Raw genomic sequence first — 21,143 nt, 5'->3', positions numbered from 1 at the left:
GTTGATTTGAAGTGGTCTCGGGTTTGAGAGTCAATTGGACTAAGAGCAGACTGATTCCTGTGGGAAAGGTGGTGAATCTTGAAGAGTTCACAGAAGTTTTACCTGGTTAGATTGGATGTTTGCCTATTTCCTATCTTGGCCTCCCTCTTGGAGCTAAATGTATCTCTGCGATGGTGTTGGATCCAGTGGTAGAGAGTGGAGAGGAAGCTTACTTCTTGGAAATCCAAATATCTGCCATTGGGGGGCAGAATCACATTATTAAAAAGCTCTCTCTCTAATCTTCCTTCCTATTTTCTATCTTTATTTCCAATTCCAGTCAAAGTAGCTCAGAATTGAGAAAATCCAGAGAGGCTTCCTTTGGAGGGGTTGGGAGGAGGAAAAGAAATTACATCTGGTTAACTGGGATCAGGTATGTGGTCCTAAGGAGAAAGGGGCTTTAGGGATCAGGAAGCTAAAGTTGTTTAATAAAAGCTCTTTTGGGAACAGGAAGCTAAAGTTGTTTAATTGCGGCAAAATGTGATACTGACAGGGGGGACTGATTAACCACTAATCAGTTGAACTCATTAAGTTGCTCCCTATATTAGAAAGTCATGGAAGTTCTTCCTTGGATTAGCAGTGGATTGACTCCAGAGGTGGGGAATGGGAATAGGCTGTAGTTCTGGAAGGATACTTGGTGTGACAGTAGACCTCTTGCTGAAGTTTTCCCTCAGCTGTTTTATATTGCAGAAAATCAGAATGGTTCGGTGGCTAGTCAGTTTGAAGTGAGTGGGGGTACTATTACTTGGAGCCATGCATTTAGAAGGTCATTTCAGGACTGGGAAATTGAGAAGGTTGCAGATCTCTTGGGGTTGCTGTACAAGCAGCATAGTTTTCAAGGCACCAAGGCGAGGCTAGGCGATTGGGGGGCACCTTGTCGCCTAGTCGCCTAGGCGATGGATTTTTTATGTTAAAAGCATAGATCCTAGGGTAGTTCCCTAGGTACCATAACCATATTTCTTTAATAATTATTCATGATTTTCATAAGTATAAATTTCATATTAAAGTATAGAAAATCAACATATTCATGAGAAGAAAAGGAAGAAGGAATATATGGAAAAGAAGAAAATAAAAAGTATTGGTAGTAGTTGTAGAAGAAGAATATATGGAAGAGGAAATGTGCTGATTAGATAAAATTTTTAGTTCTTCCTTATTGGTTCAGGTTTCTAAGTCTTTGAGGGTTCAATACAGCATTTAGCAATGTTTGTGTTGATTAAACCCTAATAAATAAGAAAATAATAAAAAGAAATTAGTATATAAACACACAAAATGATTATTTTAGTTTAATAATGTCTATTTTATGATTATAATCTCAAAAAGGAATGAATAAATAAATATTTTATAGTAGGAAGTAGAAAACTGCTAGGCGATTAGGCGGACGCCTTGTTGCCTAGGCGTCGCCTTGACAACTATGACAAGCAGTTCATAGACTTGTCGTATGAGGACTCTTGGAGTTGGAAGTATAGTGTGTATGGTATTTTCTCTGTTAGTTCTTTTGGTGGGGCTCTGAACGGAGCAATTCAACCAAAAGTTCCAGCTGAGAAATTTTGGAACCCTTCAGTGCCCTCAAAAGTGAATGCTTTGGTTTGGGCAGCGGTTCTGATAGATGTCGTACCAAAGATTCCCTGGTTAGGAGGGGTGTGCAGATTCAGGACCTGCTGTGTGTTCTATGTGGCCAAGTGGCTGAGGACAGCAAGCATCTGTTCATTCACTGTTCTGTTACAGCTGCAATCTGGAATCACTTTCTGTCGGGATTGTGGCTTCTATGGTGTATGGTATGTTTTGTTTTGGATATGCTATGGAGTTGGGAGCTTAAGGGTAGTTCAAAGTTGGCGAGGTGCATTTGGATTGTCCTGCCTGCAGCCATTTTATGCACAGTCTGGATTGAAAGAAACAGAAGAATCTTTCAAAACAAGGCTTCTAATATAGATTGCTTGATTGCCTTTGCTTTCGGCAATCTCATTTCCTGGGTGGCTGTGGCTAAGGGCCTTCAAACTTCTCTCTGTTCTCAGTTGAGATCCAGGGACTTTCTCGAGTTATGATGTACTGTAGGTGGTTTAGTGTGTTTGGCTCCTTGTCTTGGGGGCTTTGGTTGTAATCTGTTTTATCAGGTGTTCCATGAATAAAATTTTACCTTTCTCCAAAAAAATAAAACAACTTTGGGTGAAGGGACTTTCCCTTCCACATGATTATCTAACAAATGTAAATCTTTTAAATTTTGAATTCAGCTACCATATCTGACATAACCTTGCTGGAAGTTTTGTAGCCACAGCTGTCTAAAATCAGTGTGTACTTCTGTTTGACTTCATGAATTTTAAAGCAATTCTGTTTTGTTTGTAGGATGCAGAAAATTCAACCTTTGCTGGAGATATTACGGCCAAAGCTTATCCTGGTAGTGAAATCTAACTTCGGACATGTCATTAGCTTTTATGGAAGAACTAGATGAGAATGCAATTCTTCTAATTATAACTTTGCCATTTAATATTTTCATTTTTTTCCTGATGCTCAACACAGTTCCCAGAGGACTTGATGGCACACATGATCACTTCACATACGGGTTCATCTGTATATTTTGGCTATTCTGAGAATGAAACAATATGTGTACCAAGGTCTAGGGATGAGTTTGAAGTTGATTTGGCAACAGACTTGGTGTTCCAGCTACAGCCAAGAAGAATAAAGCAGGAAAATGCTGCCATTGCGAGGCTTAAAGGAAAGTACCATGTACATCATGGACGACACTTGCTGATATCTGAAAACGAGCCTGTTAATCATTCACAGAGCCGACTGCTGTTGCAATGGGGTTCCCTTGACCTGACTCTCCTACTGTTAGCTCTAAGAGAGAAAGGCATCAACGGGTCTATAGACAATGATGGAATGGGAGAACATAATAGTTGCTTTCTACGCATCTATGAGCCCAAAAAGGCTTTGATAGAAACCACTGGAACACTTACTGTAGTCAGTGCAGTTGACGAGACTTTAGCCTCCATCATCTTTCAAACCATTTGCAGTGTTTTGGATGCTATTTAGAAGAACGTTGGGTCTTTTTTATGTCCATTCTTGGCAATCTCCTACCATCTAATGTTATGACAGTTTTTTGGTCTGAAAAAGTCTCGAGCTTCATATCAGGGAGCAGTCACAGTTATCGGAGTAAGAGATAAGCCCGATTACTTATTTTTCCTTGGGCTCAGTTTGAAAAGAGTACAAATACAAATATGTACAATACAAATACATACACAATAATACAAAATATAAGGTTTTACACTTTATATATTTGCATTTATACTCCTTCCAAACCATGCCTCCTTGTGGAAAGATGCTATGAGGACACTTAGTACCAGTTTTGTTTTGGCAAATGCTAATATGTTGAAAACACTAGACATGCTATGAGAATGAACTGACCCCCGCCCCCCTATTGCAAGGACATAGCATTGGATGCTGAACTGCACTTAAAATAATCTCATTCATACAATAAAGCAAATCAGCTTGGGGACAAATTGGCCAAAGGAGGACATAATGGGAACACATATTTTGGGGAACTATTTAGTTCTTGATTTTAACTAAATTGCTTTTTTTTTTTTTTTGTAAATTCCAAGTTTTCATTACTGGGATATTGAAGGAAGAGAGGTTTTATGATTGTCTGAAACATCAGGGGAAGTCTTTATATTTTACCCTATATGAAATGAACTTTTTACCATACAACCCCCTTATTGGCATGATTCCTCTTATGACATCGGGTCCCATGAAGTGAAGTAAACTTGTGACCATACAATCCCCTTCGCCGTTATTACACCGGTCACATGAAGTTAGAGGCCATCAATCACTTGTCATATGAAGTATTGTTCACTTCATATCATACCAGTTGCAAACCAATTAATAATGGGTTCTATGATAGACCCAAATTTGGGATAATTAGGTCTAACTAGTCAGATCCGATTATACTTGATATCTATAATTACTATGATAACAACTTAAAATAGTATATATGTAAAACAAGTGTTTTTTAGTACCCTGAACTTTGGGGGTAGTGTTAAGTTAGTAACTGAACTTCCAAATGAATCACTGCAGTACTTAACTTTCAAAATAGTGTCAAGTTGGTCCTTACCATTAAGTCCAAGGTTTAAAATATCAATACGCCTGATATGTCGATAGGGGCGTATCGGGTGAATCGATACACATTTTCAAGCCTTTTTTTTTTATTTTTTTTTTACAATTGGTTAAGGGGGGCCGGTTTAGGTCTCCTCTACCCCTTGAACTGGTCAGACCTCCGATACACCCACTGTAAGGGAATATCGGAGGGGATCTAGAACGATATGTATTGGCCGTTACGGGCTGATACGTGTCGATACTTTGAACCTTGCTGTTAACTGACCATCAGTTATTTGTTGAAAATGTCAAAATTACCCTTCAAAAGAAGACACGGTTCATTCTCTTCTACCTTGAGATTGAACCGGTTGAGGTGTTTGATATTCTAGACTAATGAAGTCATTTAGATCTGAAACGCATATTTCATATTTCATGTTTTTTCTCTCTATCATATTTCAGTTCTTGTTTCCCTCTGTCATATTTCATGTTTTTTCTCTCTTTTCTTTGAAGATAACTGGTTCAGTCTCAAGGTAAAGGCAATGAACATTTTCTTTTTTGATGGGTAGTTTTGACATTTTTAACAGATAACTAACAGTCGATTAATGGTAGGGATCAACTTGACACTTTTTGAAAGTTTAGGTACTACAGTGACACCTTTGAAAGTTTGGATTCTAACTTGACACTACCCCCAAAGTTAAGGGTACTAAAGTGGAATTTTCCCTTTTAATTATGAAGCTTACCCTCTATAGGTAAAATATGACAAAATTTACAAGAAAACATAAAAGACCTTTATATGTTATTCACTATTAATGGTGAATGAACCAGAACTGACATAACCAGTTATGTTGGATTGGTCCTGTCCGGTAGACCTCACCCGCTGACAGCTCTTTATCCAGGTTTAAGATTTTAGAAAATGGAGAATCGTATCCCATATTTGCAGATTGTAAAATGGGAAGTTTCTTTGGTAATATAAGAAGAAAGAATATAACGAAATATTCATTTTAATTATTTATTCTTTAAACTAGTGAAGCATTGAAGTAACACAAAATAACGTTTGTGCTAAGTTGAAAACTTGGGGGGTCCTCTTCAATGTTCATTGTTTTTCTTGTCGTGTGTTTCAAAATCGAATTAAAACCATCTGGTTTGAAACCAAATTGTCCTTAAAACAAAGCATGTAACGTGTCTTTTCTCTTTGTTTTCAAAACTACCTTGTGGTTTGAGAAACATGTCTTCGTCCGGTGATCTGTTGTCATGTTTCATGAATCATATAATATCTTTATTCCAAAATTTAAAATCCCTTTGAAATCATTCATTTTGATGGTTTCAAAAAGTAAATGTTTTTTTTTTCAAAAAACAAAACGAACTTGTTTTCAACTTCTCGAGACATACAGTTTAAGAACATGCTTCAATTATTTTGGCTAACGTGACAATTTCAAAATGTTGTAAAACACCATTTTTTAGTGGGGTATTAACTTCGGAAATAAGAAAAGTTAGGACAAATAGTTTCTTACTTTTATCCTTATAGTTGGCATAAGGAATTCATATCAATCCTTTTGGTAATTTTCCTATAATCTTATGGGACCAAGCTCAGATTTGCTGCAACCACCATTCCAGAAAATATTATGAATTCATTACCACCCAATAAAATACTGGCACGATTCCCATTTGTTTAATATTCAAGACATCAGGTGATCTGCTTTTTGACCAACATATCCATTTATTATTGGAAAGTCAAAAGATTTTACTACCACCAGTTGTTGCAGATGCATTCTCTCTGAAATCTAACTCTTGCTGGAACAAGAGACAAGGGATGGTGGGATACAAGGATCTCTTTGCATGCTCACTTTATATGTTAATAACTAATACGTATAGAATATTCAGATTTAGTAATAGCAGGATATGTTGGATCTAACTTCTCATAAAGTAGGCTTTCATATTACATTTGAAGGATGCAAAACTTTGACATTGAAGAGCATTCTTAGCATCACGAGCTCTATGGCCATAGAGCCCTTTAAATCCCAGAAAGGACAATTTGCTAATTGTAAACAAAGGGTGCAAAAACATAGGATGGAAGCATCATATCTCAGTCTTTATGTTGTGATTCATTTCCTGAATAATGGTTTCTTCTATTTTTAGTTACAGTATAAATGTCAGTAGTTCATCTTCTGGATTTTTTAAATAATTTTGAAAATACATCTTCTACTATGAATGCAGAGCAGCAAAAAGACTGATTCATAAAATAGAATAAAATCATGCATGAGAAGGTTCATAGGTTCATATTGTATACATAGACAACACTCCACTCTGAACTTGGCATAGTTTATACATAGGTCTGTGCCCTCTGGTATCTTTTATGTTTCCTCTGATATATATGTTTTCTTTGATAGTTAACAGTTGACTTTATTGAGTTGAAAAAGAATGATTTATGTACATGCATCCATGGCAGTCCCAAAAGGTGGCATCATCCTGTAAAACTTCTACCATCTTTTTGTTCTTCAGTCTTGTTTGCTGACCAAGAATTTATAAATAAAAACAAAAATAGAAAACACAGACACCATGAACAAAGGGAAAGGAAACCTAGTTTCTGTGGAAAGTACTCAGTGTTACAAGAAAAAGGGCTTTCATCAATAAATTAAATTTTCCTCAGTTTGGTACACGAGCCATACAACAACAGTTAACAGCAGTAAGCACACAATCAGAAAGCATGAAATAGGTGCTTCAAAAGAATCAGTAAACAAGTTGTGGCTCAAAGTCTGCAAAATCCACTGATCCAGACTCAATTGGGGGCATGAGATATGCAGCCAAGAGCTCAGAGGCCAATGCTGCAATGAGTGGAATCCTCTTTAAGTTTTTCACAAAAGGTATGTCTTGACTCTCTGCAACAGCACTCAGCTTCTTGTTGATTTCCACCATCCTGTCCAGCTTCCGCTTGAACTCTGGGTTCTCAACATCCAGAACTGCTGGGAAAATCCTAGCAGTTGTGCGGTTTGTCTGAAAAAAAATTGAATCACAAAATATCCAACCAAATCATCAGAACATATCCAACAAAGGCAAATAAAATGTGCTGGTGGATGTTTTTAAATTCAGAAAAGGAACACAAACAGAAAAACCAGGTAGAGCAATAGAATGGCAAGGCAAATGAATAGGCACATGCACCATCTGTGTTTCTTTTTTTTTTTCTCTTATTTCATATCATGTGACCCAATGGCCCATGTATCAGACATTAAACTGATATGAGCAGATATTAGACCATAAGCGTTTTCTATATGCAAATAAGTGGGATTTTTTTTCTCACCAAACAAATTTAAAATAAAACCAATACTCGACTTGGGCGAATAATCTTATCTGGTGATTAGCAGTAAACTCTTTTCAGCTAAAAAGAAGTTTCTAAATTTCTAGAAAAGAAGAAAAGATACAGGGTCTAATAATGTACAAATGTTCATTTGAATGAATACATATATTTATGTCTGTATGTTTCTGTATATATAGAGATGAAAACTCATGTACCAATGAACTTCTATGTATATTAAGGTAATGTAGTAATCATGTTCTTGTGGAACAGTGTAACATACAAATCTGAAATTCAGGATACCTCAATAATGACATGCATGTCAAATTCTTTGGTGTTGAGTCCAATTCCCTCATAAAAAGTTGTTCGCTGGCAGTCGTTAAGGTACATTGTCACATATACCTGCAGGATGAAGTTGAAACTTGTGATGCATCTCAGAACAGGTGTGGGTGAAGAGGATAACAATATTTTAATTATTGAGAACTTAAGGAAAAGGAAACAACAAAAAAGGGAAAAGATAAAAGAAAACTCTTTGCATTTGTTATATGCTAGCATATCTTCTTCCTCATGTCACAAGGTTGCAGTCATTCAATTAGTTCCAGAACTGGATGACCTCCCCATCCCTGGAAGACCACCAAATTGGTCCAGATGAAATTACTATGGCTACACTTGGGAAGCAAGGATAGATTATGCAAAATTTTGATATCCAATTCCATTGTTTAAAGGCAAAAATCAAACAAGAAAAACAATAAAGAGACTACCATAGGAAGCTAAGAGCATGAAAATGGAAGATTTATTAATCAAGTGTTGGGGCACTAGGTTGCAACTTGCAACCACAAGGGCATAATTTTCAACCGACTAACTAGTTTTGGTCCTTACCAAGTTACCAGGATGGTTTATTAATCAAACCATTTGTAGTGATTTTTTTTAAAAGATGAAAAAACAAATTTAGACAAAGGAATTACCGATAGACAAAAGAATCGGGCCCACAACTTTGCTTTCCAGTCATTGAGGAATTGTGGCTGTGCCTTTAACAATGCAGAAAAGAAGTCCCCATGCCTGTTCTCATCTTGGCACCAGTTCTCAAAGTATTTGAAAATTGGATAAACTTGGAATTCAGGGTTGGCCTTGAGATGCCTGTATATGGTTATGTACCTCCAATACCCAATTTTCTCAGATAAGTATGTGGCATAGAAAATGAATTTTGGTTTGAAGAATGTGTATTTTCTAGCCTTTGTAAGGAAACCCAAGTCCAATGCCAAATTGAAATCAGCTAGGCCCTTGTTCAAAAACCTGTAATTTAAACATGGAAAAAAAGAACAGTGAGACTTAAATGGATCTATACTTCGTTATCTGCCACAAAATAGTTATACTGATCAGCGTACTATATATCTAAAATGGTGCACATTCTTGTGCTTGGTGATATGGGCCATAATTATCACATGGCTAGGGATCTTTACCATCAAATAAGCATTGCTATCTGATCAGGTTTCTTTCATGAATGGTTTGTTTTAGTTGTGAAGTGTGAATAGGATCATTAAGATGATCTGACTTCCTTGATGCCTATTAATGGGAATTCCCCTGGCAAGACCATATAAGGGATGGTGGGTTCTGACTAGGGGTGTCCATGAAAAACCGAACCGCAAAATGCGGTTAACCGAACTGATCGGTTTGGTTTAGGTTTGGAATTTATGAAAAACCGAAAGACCGGTTCGGTTTTCAGTTAACCTACAAAAGAACCAGCGGTTAACTGAACCGACTGGTATATATATTTATATGTATATTTTATATATATATTTTTAATATATGTTACATATTTTCTATATATTATATAAATATATACTTAACCGTGGACACCTCTAGTTCTGACCATACACAAAGATTGGTTGAGTCATTCCAGCCTGATTTAAAAGTGGGTTTGGCCTTCCTAAAGCTCGAAAGTCCTTTTTTTCCCTTTTCTCTCACCCTTGTATTCATGCATTCCTGTGTTTTTTATATTGAATGCATGCTTGGTTCTGGTTATATGCTTTGAGTTTGTGTCTGATTTAGATTTGAATCCAGAATAATCATTCACAATGAGCTCAAGTTAGCCTCAGAGTCTTGATCCCTAAATTCTTCTATTCACTTGAACGCAGAGGTGCTTCCTCAAATATATGTGCAAGCAATTTCATTGTCTTGATGGCATGAAACAATGAGAATAACTAGAACTACAGCCCTTATAAATAAAAAAGTAACAAAGTTTGCATACCCAGCATGTCTGGCTTCATCCCTGGACATAAGTGCAAAAATTTCTGCCACAACTGGATTTGTTTTCTGTAACATTAGCATAAAACAGTAAGCAACATCAAAGATAAATATGAATCATAGTATTATTATCACAAGAGAAGGTTGAAAAAGAGACATTGAATCTCAACCCTTTCTATAGGCTCAGTTTGGGAAGAGTACAGATACAAATATGTAAGGTGCAAATACAAGATATTTAGAACTAACGTATACAAGGTTTTGCATTGTACATATTTGTATTTGCACTCTTCCCAAACTGAGCCATAACATCAACAACAAAGCATTCTTTGTTTTTTTCTTTGGAAACCATAGAATAATCCTGGATTGGCCATGACAGTAGTAATTTAAATAGTTAAAAGATAACCCAACTTAAATAAAAAATAAACAAAAAGAGGGTTTCAAACAACAAAATAACCCAACTATAGCTTCCTTCTTTATTATGTATTGGAACATTATTGGTCTAAACTAAAATTTCAACTTGGAATTTTATTTTGTCTCTAGGAAATTTCAGCAAGTCCACATTGTGCTACCATCAAATAAAGAAAGTATAAAAGAAGATAGTTTTCTTAAAAAATTGAATTTGTTCCCAGGAATTTAATGGAAACAACTCAAAGAACTCAAACCCAGTTGGGGAAATTGACTGTATCAATGGATAGGTGAATCAACAGCTTACCTTTAGCCTCCTTCCGAGCTCCTTGTACAGCAGAAAACCAGAGAATTCAGCAGTGCAGGACCTCTCCAGAAACTCAACGAAAATCTGTCGCAGAGGGCCTTGCATGTTATCAGCAGCCTCCTTGAATTCCTTGTTCCTGACGAAATGGGTCTGGTTGTAATCAGTCTTGAACTCTTGGAGCAGCGCTTCAAAGTCGCTCTGGTTCAGTTTCCTGTTGATCTCAGTGTTAAAAAGTCTCTCCATTTCATCAAAGTCTGTGGTGTAGAACCTGGGTGTGAGGAGCGTCTCCTTAATCGCTGTCTTGCCTTTCTTGGACTTTGGTGCGGGCTGTGCAGTGGCTGACATTTTAACGCAGAACATTCCATAAGGCCTTGGGCTGCTCAACTTGGGGGTGGTTCCGCCAAATTTTGAGATGGGTTTTACCAGAGCCATTTCTGCAGCCATTTTTGGCCGGAATTTCAGCAGAGTTTCTGGGTTGAGGGAATTAGAACAGGGAGAAGGCAGTGGCTATGGGGGATGACTGGACTGTCGAGAGTGGCTTTGGAGGAGGGGTGGATAAGAGGTGGGTTTATAGTTGGTTGACAGTGATTGAATCTCATCCAATGAAATCTATGAGTTTTAATAAGGATTTGACACGTAGCAGATGCTCACCAGGTTCATCCAAGGAAACAAATTCCTGGTTAAGATTACACCTAGCTTATAACATATGGCCTTGCTTTGATTTCAGCAGATTCTTAGTAGATATTTTACTGTTTATTCTTATTTTTCAATTTTTTAGCTTGTTCTCCTTTGAAACCTTGTGTGAAAACTATTAACCCCGGATCTTGTTTTGAAAAACAGGGGCTGAAATTACGTACTAATAATAAGAAGAAGAAGAAAATTTAAGCCTGGTAATAAATTCATGGGTCCCATGTATTTTATTACTGATGTGTGTAACATTATCATTAGTTCCACAACGTGCTGAATAGACATCACGCTCGGTTAATCTTTGCTCATACGAGCCAAAGATGAAGTGATGAATTATCACGCTCGGTTAATCTTTGCTCATACGAGCCCAAAGATGAAGTGATGAATTTGGTTTGGTTCATTGAAAGCCAGTCTTCTTCTTTTCTCTTTTTTGGTAATCAAGTTGGCCTTACTTCAAGGCCAATTCCTCATTGGACTTCTAACTAGAGGAGTTTATGCTTATGGTCTGGTGAGTGAAATGGGCTTGTTTTTCAATCAGCAAATAAAACATTTCATTAATCAAATATATAGTTGCATATTGAATCGCACTTCATAGATTAGGCGGTGACTAATTTATAGATAGAGGGTAACCGACTTAGGCAAGTTGAAACCAACAAGCCATCTGTAAGATCAGCTGGTTGAGAATTGCTTGATAAGTGGAAGGTCTGAATTTTTCCACTTTGTGCATGTTCACATATAAAATGGCAATCGATGTTAATATGTTTGGTACGTTCGTGAAACACGGGATTGGCGGCAATGTGGAGTGTTAATTTGTTATCACAGTATAAGTGCATAGAGGATAGGGAGACTGTTAAGTCGTGGAGAACACGTTTCAGCCACAAGAGTTCAATAGTGGTAGTGGCCATTGCACAGTACTCAGCCTTGGCAGGGAGAAACTATGTATTGTTTCTTAGACTTCCATGAAAATGGTGTAGACCCCAACAAAGTAAGATAGCAATTAGTTGAACGCCAAGTTAATGGGCAACTGGCCCAATCATAATCACAATAATCTCAGAGCATGAGATCAGATGTGGCACCGAAGATAAGGCAATGGGACAAAGTGCCTTTGAAATACTGAACAACACACAATGCGGCACCAAGATGTTCTTGTCTTGGTGCTTGCATATGCTGGCTGAAAAATTAACTACAAAACTAATGCCCGGCCTTCTAATAGTAAGGTAGACTAAACAACTCACAAGACGTAAAAAATGAGCTGGATCATAAAGAGGAGGACTGGAAGGATCAATGAAGTGACGTTGTTGCTCAATGGGTGTAGGAGAAACCTTGCAATTTTTAAGTCCACATTCCTCGATGATATCTTTAAGGTACTTTTGTTGAATGAGATAAATGATAGGAGAAGAACAAACAATTTCCAATCCAAAGAAATATTGAAGGGAACCAAGATCTTTGATGCCAAATTGATCACCAAGAAATTGCTTAATGAGGGAAATGCGGGCTAGATCATTCCATGCAAGGATGACATCATCCACATATACCAAAATAGCAATGTAGGATTCCCTTTGGATCGGTGTGAAGAGAGAATAATCTGCATCTTTCTTAAATCCATGGGAAAGAATGGCTTGAGTGAATTTAAAAAACCACATTCTGGAGGCTTGCTTAAGCCCATATGGAGATTTTTATAACTTGCAGACTTTGTGGGTTCCATCCTTAGCAAATCCTTGTGGCATAGTCATGTAAACTTCTTCATGGAGATCATCATGAAAGAAAGCATTGTTAATGTCAAGTTGATGGAATTCCCATTGCTTAAGCCCATATAGCCTTTGGCCACCAGTCAGGCCTTGAATCTTTCAATACTACCATTGAATTTGTACTTGATTTTATAAACCCATTTAAAGGCGATGGCTCACTTGCCAAGTGGTAAGTCTACAATAGTCCATGTGTTATTTTTTTTCAAAAGTTTCCATCTCTTTTGTCATGGCTTCTTTCCAGCATGGATAGGAGAAGGCTTTTGAGCAAAGGAAGTGAACTCATTCTCAATAGTACTAGTAATAGTGTGAAGGGCAGTATTGACATTCTCTGTGATGGATGGAAGAAGTTGAACAAGGTAATCATGAAGGTGTGAGGGTAAGCAGGGTTCATGATGTGGCATGATATCATGTTGGATGGGTGGAACGGACATGGATTATGGGCTAGGACTGTCCCCGTGGGTGGGCTCATTGACTATGGGTGTATGGACTGGTGTGGTGGCGGTTGTATGAGTAGGTTCAGTGGGTAATTCATGGGTTGATGTGGTGATGGGCTCATGGGCTGGTATTTGTTCAGGTGGATAAGATTCAAGTAATGGGTCTGAAGACTATACCAGAGACAAGATAGAGGTAGAAGGAATAGTGGCTATAGTGGTTTGAAAAGGAAATATGGACTCAAAAAAAACAATATCTCTAGAAGTGAATATGTGGTGTGAGGTAAGGTCATAAATTCTATAGCCCTTATATCCAAGAGGGTATCCCATGAAGATGCACTTGGTAGCTCAACTTACAAATTTGTCCCTGGGGAGTGGTTAGACTTGAGTGTAACATAGACAACCAAAGGTGCATAATGTTTGTAGTCAGATAGTCTATGCAAAAGTATCTCAAATGGTGACTTGGCTAAAGGTCCTAGTGTAGGGAGTAAGTTAATGAAGTATACTGTTATAAGTAGACACTCTCCCCAAAAGGATACAGGAAGAGAAGCTTCAAATCGAAGAGCACAAGCGACTTCAAGTAAGTGGCGATGTTTGCATTTAGGAACACCATTTTGCTGGGGTGTATCTATGCAATACCCTTGATGAATGATGCCTTCAGTGGTGAAATACTGCTGAATGGGTCTGGAAAAGAATTCAGGCCTATTGTCTAAATGGACAGATTTTACATTACAATTGTATTGGCGTTTCACCATTACAAAAAAACCAATAAGAAAGAGCAATGCTTCTAACTTGAGAGAGACCCATGTACATTTACTAAAGTCATCAATAATAGTGAGAAAAAAGTGTGCACCTGAGTGGGAAATCATTTAGTAGCCACCCCAAATATCGTAATGGACAAGTTGAAAGGGAACAATAGTTTGAGAGACACTCATTGGAAATGGGATCTGTGTCTATTTGGTGCAATGACAAGAGTCACAACAAAAATCTCCACATGTGGTAGGTATGCCATTTATTAGAGAGATGTATTGCCGAGAAGCATGGCCAAGCTGCCTATGCCATGTAACATCATCAACAATAGAGGTAACAACAAGAGCTAAGGAGGATTGTGTTGGAACTGTGAAATGGTATAGACCATCATGGAACTTGCCCACTCCGGTCACTGTCTTGGAGGCAAGGTCCTGCAGAACACATAATGATGGGGAGAAAATTTCCACACATTGGAGTTGAGTGATTAGTTTGCTTATAGACAACAAATTACATTTAAAAGTGTGGGAGGTGAAGAGCATTATGAATGGTGTGTGAACCCAAATTCATAGATCCTTGATGAGTGGCAGAAATGATGGTTCCATTTGGTAAACAAATCAAATTCTCATGATTCAAACAATTTGAGTTGATTAACATGGATTCAGAAGTAATCATGTGGTTGGAGGCACCACTATCAAGAATCCAATTGAGAGGGGATGAATTCTTACCAGAGGCATTTGCTAAGGTGAAGTCAGATGTGTCATTGCTGAGGAGAGATAAAAGTTGAGTGTATTGCTTCATTGTCAATCATAGGATTGGGGGCTTATCAGTGAGACCTAAGGATTCAACAGTTGCACATGATGTTGGTTGGGACTATTGTTGTGAATTCTTGTTATCAGAATGACAATTTGATTGATTCTTTTCCCAATTTTTTGGATATCCAACAAAAGTCTTTGGTGTGGCCGTTCTCCTTGCAATGATCAGACTGTGGTCTTTGTCAAGGTTATCCATTTGATCCAGGTCCTTGTGTCAATGGTCAGCAAGATACATTCAACGTTGCTGCTTCTAGATGTCTAGAAGGATGCCACAGGGAGACTATGAGTTAATGTCTCTCTTCTTGAATAGCAAGTGTGTATGCACGATTTATGTTGGGTAGAGGATCTAATCTAAGAATAGTAGAACAGATTGAGTTGAAGCAATGGTTGAGTCCCATGAGGAACTAGTGTAGCTTCTCCTTATCTCTTTCAGCTACAAAGGTCTACGTTGCTCCACATGAACATTCAAAAATGGTGATGAATGTTCCTAACTCATCCCAGAATGCTCTGAGTTTGGTGAAGTGGGCAATGACTGTTAGATCTCCCTGTTCAAGGAGTGTCAATTCCCATTTCAGTTGGTGTATGCAAGGTACATTGCCTTGCGAGAATCACTCCTCAAGTTCTTTCCAGATCTTCGTAGCATAGTCAATGAATGCAACATTATTGTAGATATCTCGGGATAAGGAATTGAGAATCCACAAGACAACCATGGCATTACATTTGGACTAGGTCGATTCTTCTAGTGCTGCACCACTTGGTCGTGAAAAGGATCTGTCAACAAAACAGAGCTTATTCTTCGCTCTTAGGGTTGTCTTCATAGCATATTGCCATGTCAAAAAAAAATCTCCGATAAAAGAAGTTAAAATGAGCACTATTCTCGAGTTGTCTAAATGATGCAAGAAATATGGCAAACTTTTGTCGATCTCAATCGCCATTGGCAGTGGCAATTTGCAAGAACAAGAATAGGAAAAAAAAAAAGAGGGGACTGAAAACTTGAAAAGAGAGTGAGACACCTCTCAGTATCGCCTTTTCCGCTCTTATACCATGTAAATTGGTATCAGACACAAGAAAGAGAGAAGATTGAATCGCACTTCATAGATTATGTGGTGACTAATTTATAGATACAGGGTAACCGACTTAGGTAAGTTGAAACCAACAAGCCAGCTGTCAAGATAGAAGAATCTTTCTGTTACAACTGTTTAACAGATGTTTTAACTATGCTAACAATAGCATCTAATCATACATTGTGAATATCTTCCTTAGTGTACATATATGATATATTTGTAGGAGATGTTTCCATGTAAGACTAGATTCTCATGCATTGCAAAGTGTGTGCAGAGTTTTTGCTTGTAGGGAATCTTGTCATAGTTAGGTGCAAAAACTTTGCGCAAAGCATTCAGGCATATTAGGAATATCTCCTATACATGTATGTTAAATTCATGGGAAAATGGTCTCAATGTGCAGCTGGATTCCCATGCTTGCAAAGTGTTAAGGAGATGAACTAAGGAAATTCACAAACTTTTAAAGATGGGTTAGCATCGGGACTAGCAAAGGAGGCATGTCATAATTGAAGAGAAGCCATCACAAGTAGAAAAGATGACAGTCGGAAGATGGTTAGGCTGATAAGTGGGTTATGACTGAGAATACTATTGAGTTTTGAGCTAGGTCCAATTCGTATAAGAAGCCTAGGTCAAGAGAATCACAAAAGGATCCCATTAGGATTGATTAAGGGCAAGGAGGTTAGTGTTGAGGCATCTTCTTCCTAGTTTAAATTTGAAGAGGTTGGGTATGAAGAACTTAAAATTTTGTGATTTTGTCTAATTAATACATTTTCTTCTTCTTCTTCTTCTAGTTTTCTTTTCCTATAACAGAAATAGGGGTTCAACCCCTATATGTTTTGAATTTTCTTTTCTTTATTCTTTTTCTTCTCATGAATATGTTGATTTTCTATACTTTAAGATGAACTTTATAGTATGAAAATTATGGATAATTATTAAGGAAATATGGTTATGGAACCTAGGGAAGTACCTTATGACACATGTTTTTTACTTAAAAAAGAAAATCCATCGCCTATTTTGTGATTTTGTCTAATTAATACATTTTCTTCTTCTTCTTCTTCTTCTAGTTTTCTTTTCCTATAACAGAAATAGGGGTTCAACCCCTATATTTTTTGAATTTTCTTTTCTTTATTCTTTTTCTTCCCATGAATATGTTGATTTTCTATACTTTAAGATGAACTTTATAGTATGAAAATTATGGATAATTATTAAGGAAATATGGTTATGGAACCTAGGGAAGTACCTTATGACACATGTTTTTTACTTAAAAAAGAAAATCCATCGCCTATTTTGTGATTTTGTCTAATTAATACATTTTCTTCTTCTTCTTCTTCTTCTAGTTTTCTTTTCCTATAACAGAAATAGGGGTTCAACCCCTATATTTTTTGAATTTTCTTTTCTTTATTCTTTTTCTTCCCATGAATATGTTGATTTTCTATACTTTAAGATGAACTTTATAGTATGAAAATTATGGATAATTATTAAGGAAATATGGTTATGGAACCTAGGGAAGTACCTTATGACTCATGTTTTTTACTTAAAAAAGAAAATCCATCGCCTAGGCGACACCTAGAAAACTAGGCAACAAAGTGCCCCCCCTATCGCCTAGCCTCACCTTGGCACCTTGAAAGTTGTGTTAGAGATGTGCTCAAAATGTTCTAGAATTTTCTTTATTTCTATATTTTATCTATTTTTAACTTTTTAGTATTTAATTATGGCATCATGGATTCACCTATTAGACAAAAATATTCGACTACTTAACTACCACCTGGAAAAACACGGGTTTCAGTTTTAGTTTGATTTAAAAAATATAAGTTTTATACAGTTACACTATTAATATTAGTATTCGTGGGTCTAATTAGTGGAATTTAATAATGAAAGACAAAAACACCTTAAATTAGGATTCAATGAAAGTTAATGCCTTAAATATATGAGACTTAATGAGGGAATGAAATGCATCTAAAAGTAGCATCTAAATTATTTAATGAGGGAATGAAATGCATCTAAAAGTGGTATCTAAATTATAATTTTTACCCTCACGAGAGAGAGAGAGAGAGACCAAATTCATAACAAGGTATTTTAGTCAAGAAAAAGCATAAAAGCTATGGGAATATATTCACACTTTATATCTGTTTTAAATTCTGTGTTTCATTTCCAAGACTAATGCAAATACTTTTTTATCATACTAATTTTTGTTTAATATGACAAAAACATATTAGAGATGTGCCCAATTTTTTCTTTATTTTTATATTTTATCTATTTCTAACCTTTTAGTATTTAATTATAGCATCATGGATTCACCTTTTTGACATGTCGCTTGAACTGCTTAACTACCACCTACAAAAACTAGTTTCATTTTTAGGTTGATTTCAAAAATACAGGTTGTATACTATTAATATTGTCATTTGATATAATTAATGGAATTTAATTATGAAAGACAAAAATACTATAAATATAGGATTTAATGAAAGAGAATGATTATTAATGCATTGAATATGAGAATTAATGAGGGAATGAAATGCATTGAAAAGTAATATTTAAATTACAATTCTGCCTAGATAGAGAGGGGCCAAATTCATAAAGAAAAATATTTTAGTCAAGAAAAAAATCCAAAAGCCATGGGAGTATTTCACAATTTTTATAGTAACATAGGGTCACAATATAAACCACATCAAAGCAGGGGTGACCGAGTTTTATAGGGTACCAACAACATTAATGCCTACCCAAGCATAATATTATATGTCGAGGCCTGACCCTAAGTCGACCAAGATGGACAAATCAGATCAGAAATGATCATCCCTATTAGCTTAACCCATGGTTTTTAAAATCGACCCAAAGATCGAATCGATCAGGGGTTTGATTACTGGATCGAATAGTTGGTCTGTTCTGACAAAATATAAAAAAATTAAAAAATAATCAAAACCGTTCGAATAATTAATCGCCCAAGTCAACGGTTTGCTGACCAAAATCAACGGTTTTTTAAGAAATTTCAATTTTGGAGAAAACCAAAACCGATCACCTAACCGATTTCCAGTTTTTTCGGTCCGACCGTTTGGCCCGGTCCAGTTTTGAAAACCATGCTTTAACACAAAAGTGCATCATCTGGATTGGTTCCGGATATTGTTCCAACCCCTTTTTCGATTTGTTATGGTGGATGTTATTGTTTGGTACCATGGTATTGCTTTAATATTTTAGCACCACATGAGAGCCTTTCATCCAACGGTAGAAATTGTATTGGGTTAGAACTGCCACCATACATTAGATATCATGTATGATGTAAGGACAAAAGATGTGATTAATGAACTGTCAAAATTAATTAGCAATTAATTCTTCAACGGAAAAAGATTCTTGAATCACGTGATAACTATTAACTTCTAGGGTTAGAAATGAATTAAGTTTTTCATGAGCTATTCTAGTCCAGTTTGCAAAAAGTTAGATTTGATTCTATTTAAACCGAACTTCAAGCTGAGCTTAAGCCCAATAAAACTTGACTAATGAGGCTAGAAAATAATATATATATATAAGAAATAATATTTTTATATGTACAGTTTTTTACATATACAACTTTTTATCTTTTATATGAAGTTTGGCCCATAGTCGAACTTGAACCAAGCCAAGCTTAAACATATGAGTTTTTGAGTCAGCTGAATTCAAGTTCAAGTCTCTAACTCAAACTTAATCCTTATGTTCTTTTGTCCAAAACTGAACTCGATTAACTAAGTATTTGACTCGACTCAACTAGAATTCACCTTGTTCAATATTTCCTCCTCAAATATAACGCCATATAGTACCAGTTAAACACTAACTTCACTGGTCACGTAAAAATATACTGATCTAAAATGTTGGTTATTTTAGAAAGGCATTCAAATCCAAATGAACCCAAATCCATAACTAAGTGGGATCCAACAAAAAACCCAAATCCAATTTGTTTACGGATACGGGTTATTTTGACAAATATATTCCAAACCTGTTAAATATGGATACAGTACTGGATATATAGGGTCTCAATCCAACCCGTTTGCACCGTTACATGTCCTATAAAAACACATCGCGGCTTGGCATATTCAATATCATTCATTCATTCAAGTTTCTTCTCTCACTCTCAGCTAGATCTAGCCATGGCAACCACCAAGTTTAAGTTAAACACCATGGTTCTGACCTTCTCTTTGATTGTTCTCGTCTCTCTTTTCGCACTCCATGAATGTAAGTCTGGAAGCTTTATTTTCATCTTCTTTCTTAATTAATATTCTCACTGCTGATCACTATTATGATCATCAATATTATATTGGTGGATGTTGTTGATGATGATTTAGATCTAACTCAACTGTGAAAAATTAAACAGGCAAAGAAGATGGAAGCCAGGATCAAGTTTCAAAGACGAAACGTATTGTTCTGGACAATAGCAAAATTCATGTTAGTCCATGCTTCAGGGCATTTTGTAACAGTGACATAAGCCGGTGTTGGTGTTGCATAACCGCGCCACGTCCCACTAAAACTTGTTGGGATCTGAGAGAAACTTGTCTCCAGAACTGTGCTCCCTTACAACCTCCTCAGCCCCATCCATCTCCATGATTAAGTCTTGCTTTGCTCCATCTCCTCTACATGTGTTTGCAGACCTTTTGTGGACTTACTATTTATATATGCTCCAAGGTCTTCATTTATCTTTGCTTATGTGGATATTTGCGTACAATCTGTCGTCGTTTTGTAACAATTTTGAATCTGTTTGGCATCGTTGCCATTGCTCTAGAAAAAAAACGGTACTCCAAGTCATGCATCAGAAATCAGGAAGATGTGGCTTGGAGCAATGCCAAATTTGGCGTTTTCTGGAACTGCAGCTTGTTGTTGCCAACAGGGATGTGATGTGGCATTGAATAATGGGTACCAGTGCTGAAAGCGTTTTTTGGAGCATTGGTATCAAACAGAAAAAGTTATTATTGCTTTAGGAAACGTCCAACCTGGCAGCAACAATTCCAAACAAAAAAAAAAAAACACTGTTTTCTCAAAAAATGGTACTTCCAACCCACGCATTGAGATAATGGTGTTGCATCTGCAGCATCGATGCCAAACATATACTTTAACAACCCTCTACATTTTAAACCTTAATTATGAAATTATGAATCGACCCATTTGACCCAAAATATTTGAATTGTTGACCAGCCACTCAAATAGGAAAGTAGTTTCATTTCGGTCGGTTTTATATTTTATATTCAATTTTCTTCATTGATAAAGATGCTTCTTATTTATCATACTTATTTTTGTTTATTATGATAAACATATAGTATCAAAGGTTGGC

At 36.5% G+C, this 21,143-nt stretch overlaps 2 protein-coding genes across 2 annotated transcripts in view; one reads left to right on the top strand and one right to left on the bottom strand.

The window, feature by feature from the left end:
• Positions 1-3,302, top strand: part of LOC104593558 (integrator complex subunit) — a 52,472-nt gene extending 49,170 nt beyond the window's left edge. The window contains exons 10-11 of the mRNA XM_010253459.3: positions 2,377-2,428; positions 2,551-3,302. Of these exons, the coding sequence (XP_010251761.1) occupies positions 2,377-2,428; positions 2,551-3,063 (565 nt within the window). The 3' untranslated portion in view covers positions 3,064-3,302. The remainder of the gene's footprint in view (positions 1-2,376; positions 2,429-2,550) is intronic.
• Positions 3,303-6,722: 3,420 nt separating this feature from the next.
• Positions 6,723-10,955, bottom strand: CRD1 (dicarboxylate diiron protein, putative (Crd1)). Its single transcript, XM_010253460.3, has 5 exons — positions 10,365-10,955; positions 9,657-9,721; positions 8,374-8,701; positions 7,712-7,810; positions 6,723-7,110 (listed from the first exon to the last, which is right to left on the bottom strand). Exons 1-5 carry the CDS (start codon positions 10,806-10,808, stop codon positions 6,847-6,849), a joined length of 1,200 nt encoding a protein of 399 aa, XP_010251762.1. The 5' UTR covers positions 10,809-10,955; the 3' UTR covers positions 6,723-6,846.
• Between the last annotated feature and the right edge of the window lie 10,188 nt (positions 10,956-21,143).

The sequence above is a fragment of the Nelumbo nucifera genome, chromosome 7 (assembly GCF_055504915.1).
Source record: "Nelumbo nucifera cultivar China Antique chromosome 7, China Antique-T2T, whole genome shotgun sequence".
Lineage (NCBI taxonomy): Eukaryota > Viridiplantae > Streptophyta > Magnoliopsida > Proteales > Nelumbonaceae > Nelumbo > Nelumbo nucifera.
Note: the sequence above shows the minus strand (reverse complement) of the source record. Positions and strands in the feature narration are given on the sequence as shown.

Coding starts and splice junctions, on each gene's coding strand:
- CRD1 (XM_010253460.3), bottom strand. CDS start 10,808: ATGGCTGCAGAAATGGCTCTGGTAAAACCCATCTCAAAATTTGGCGGA. Junction 8,702..9,656: donor GATGAAGCCAGACATGCTGG/GTATGCAAACTT, acceptor TTTAAATTACAG/GTTTTTGAACAAGGGCCTAG. Junction 7,111..7,711: donor ACATGCATGTCATTATTGAG/GTATCCTGAATT, acceptor ATTTTTTTTCAG/ACAAACCGCACAACTGCTAG.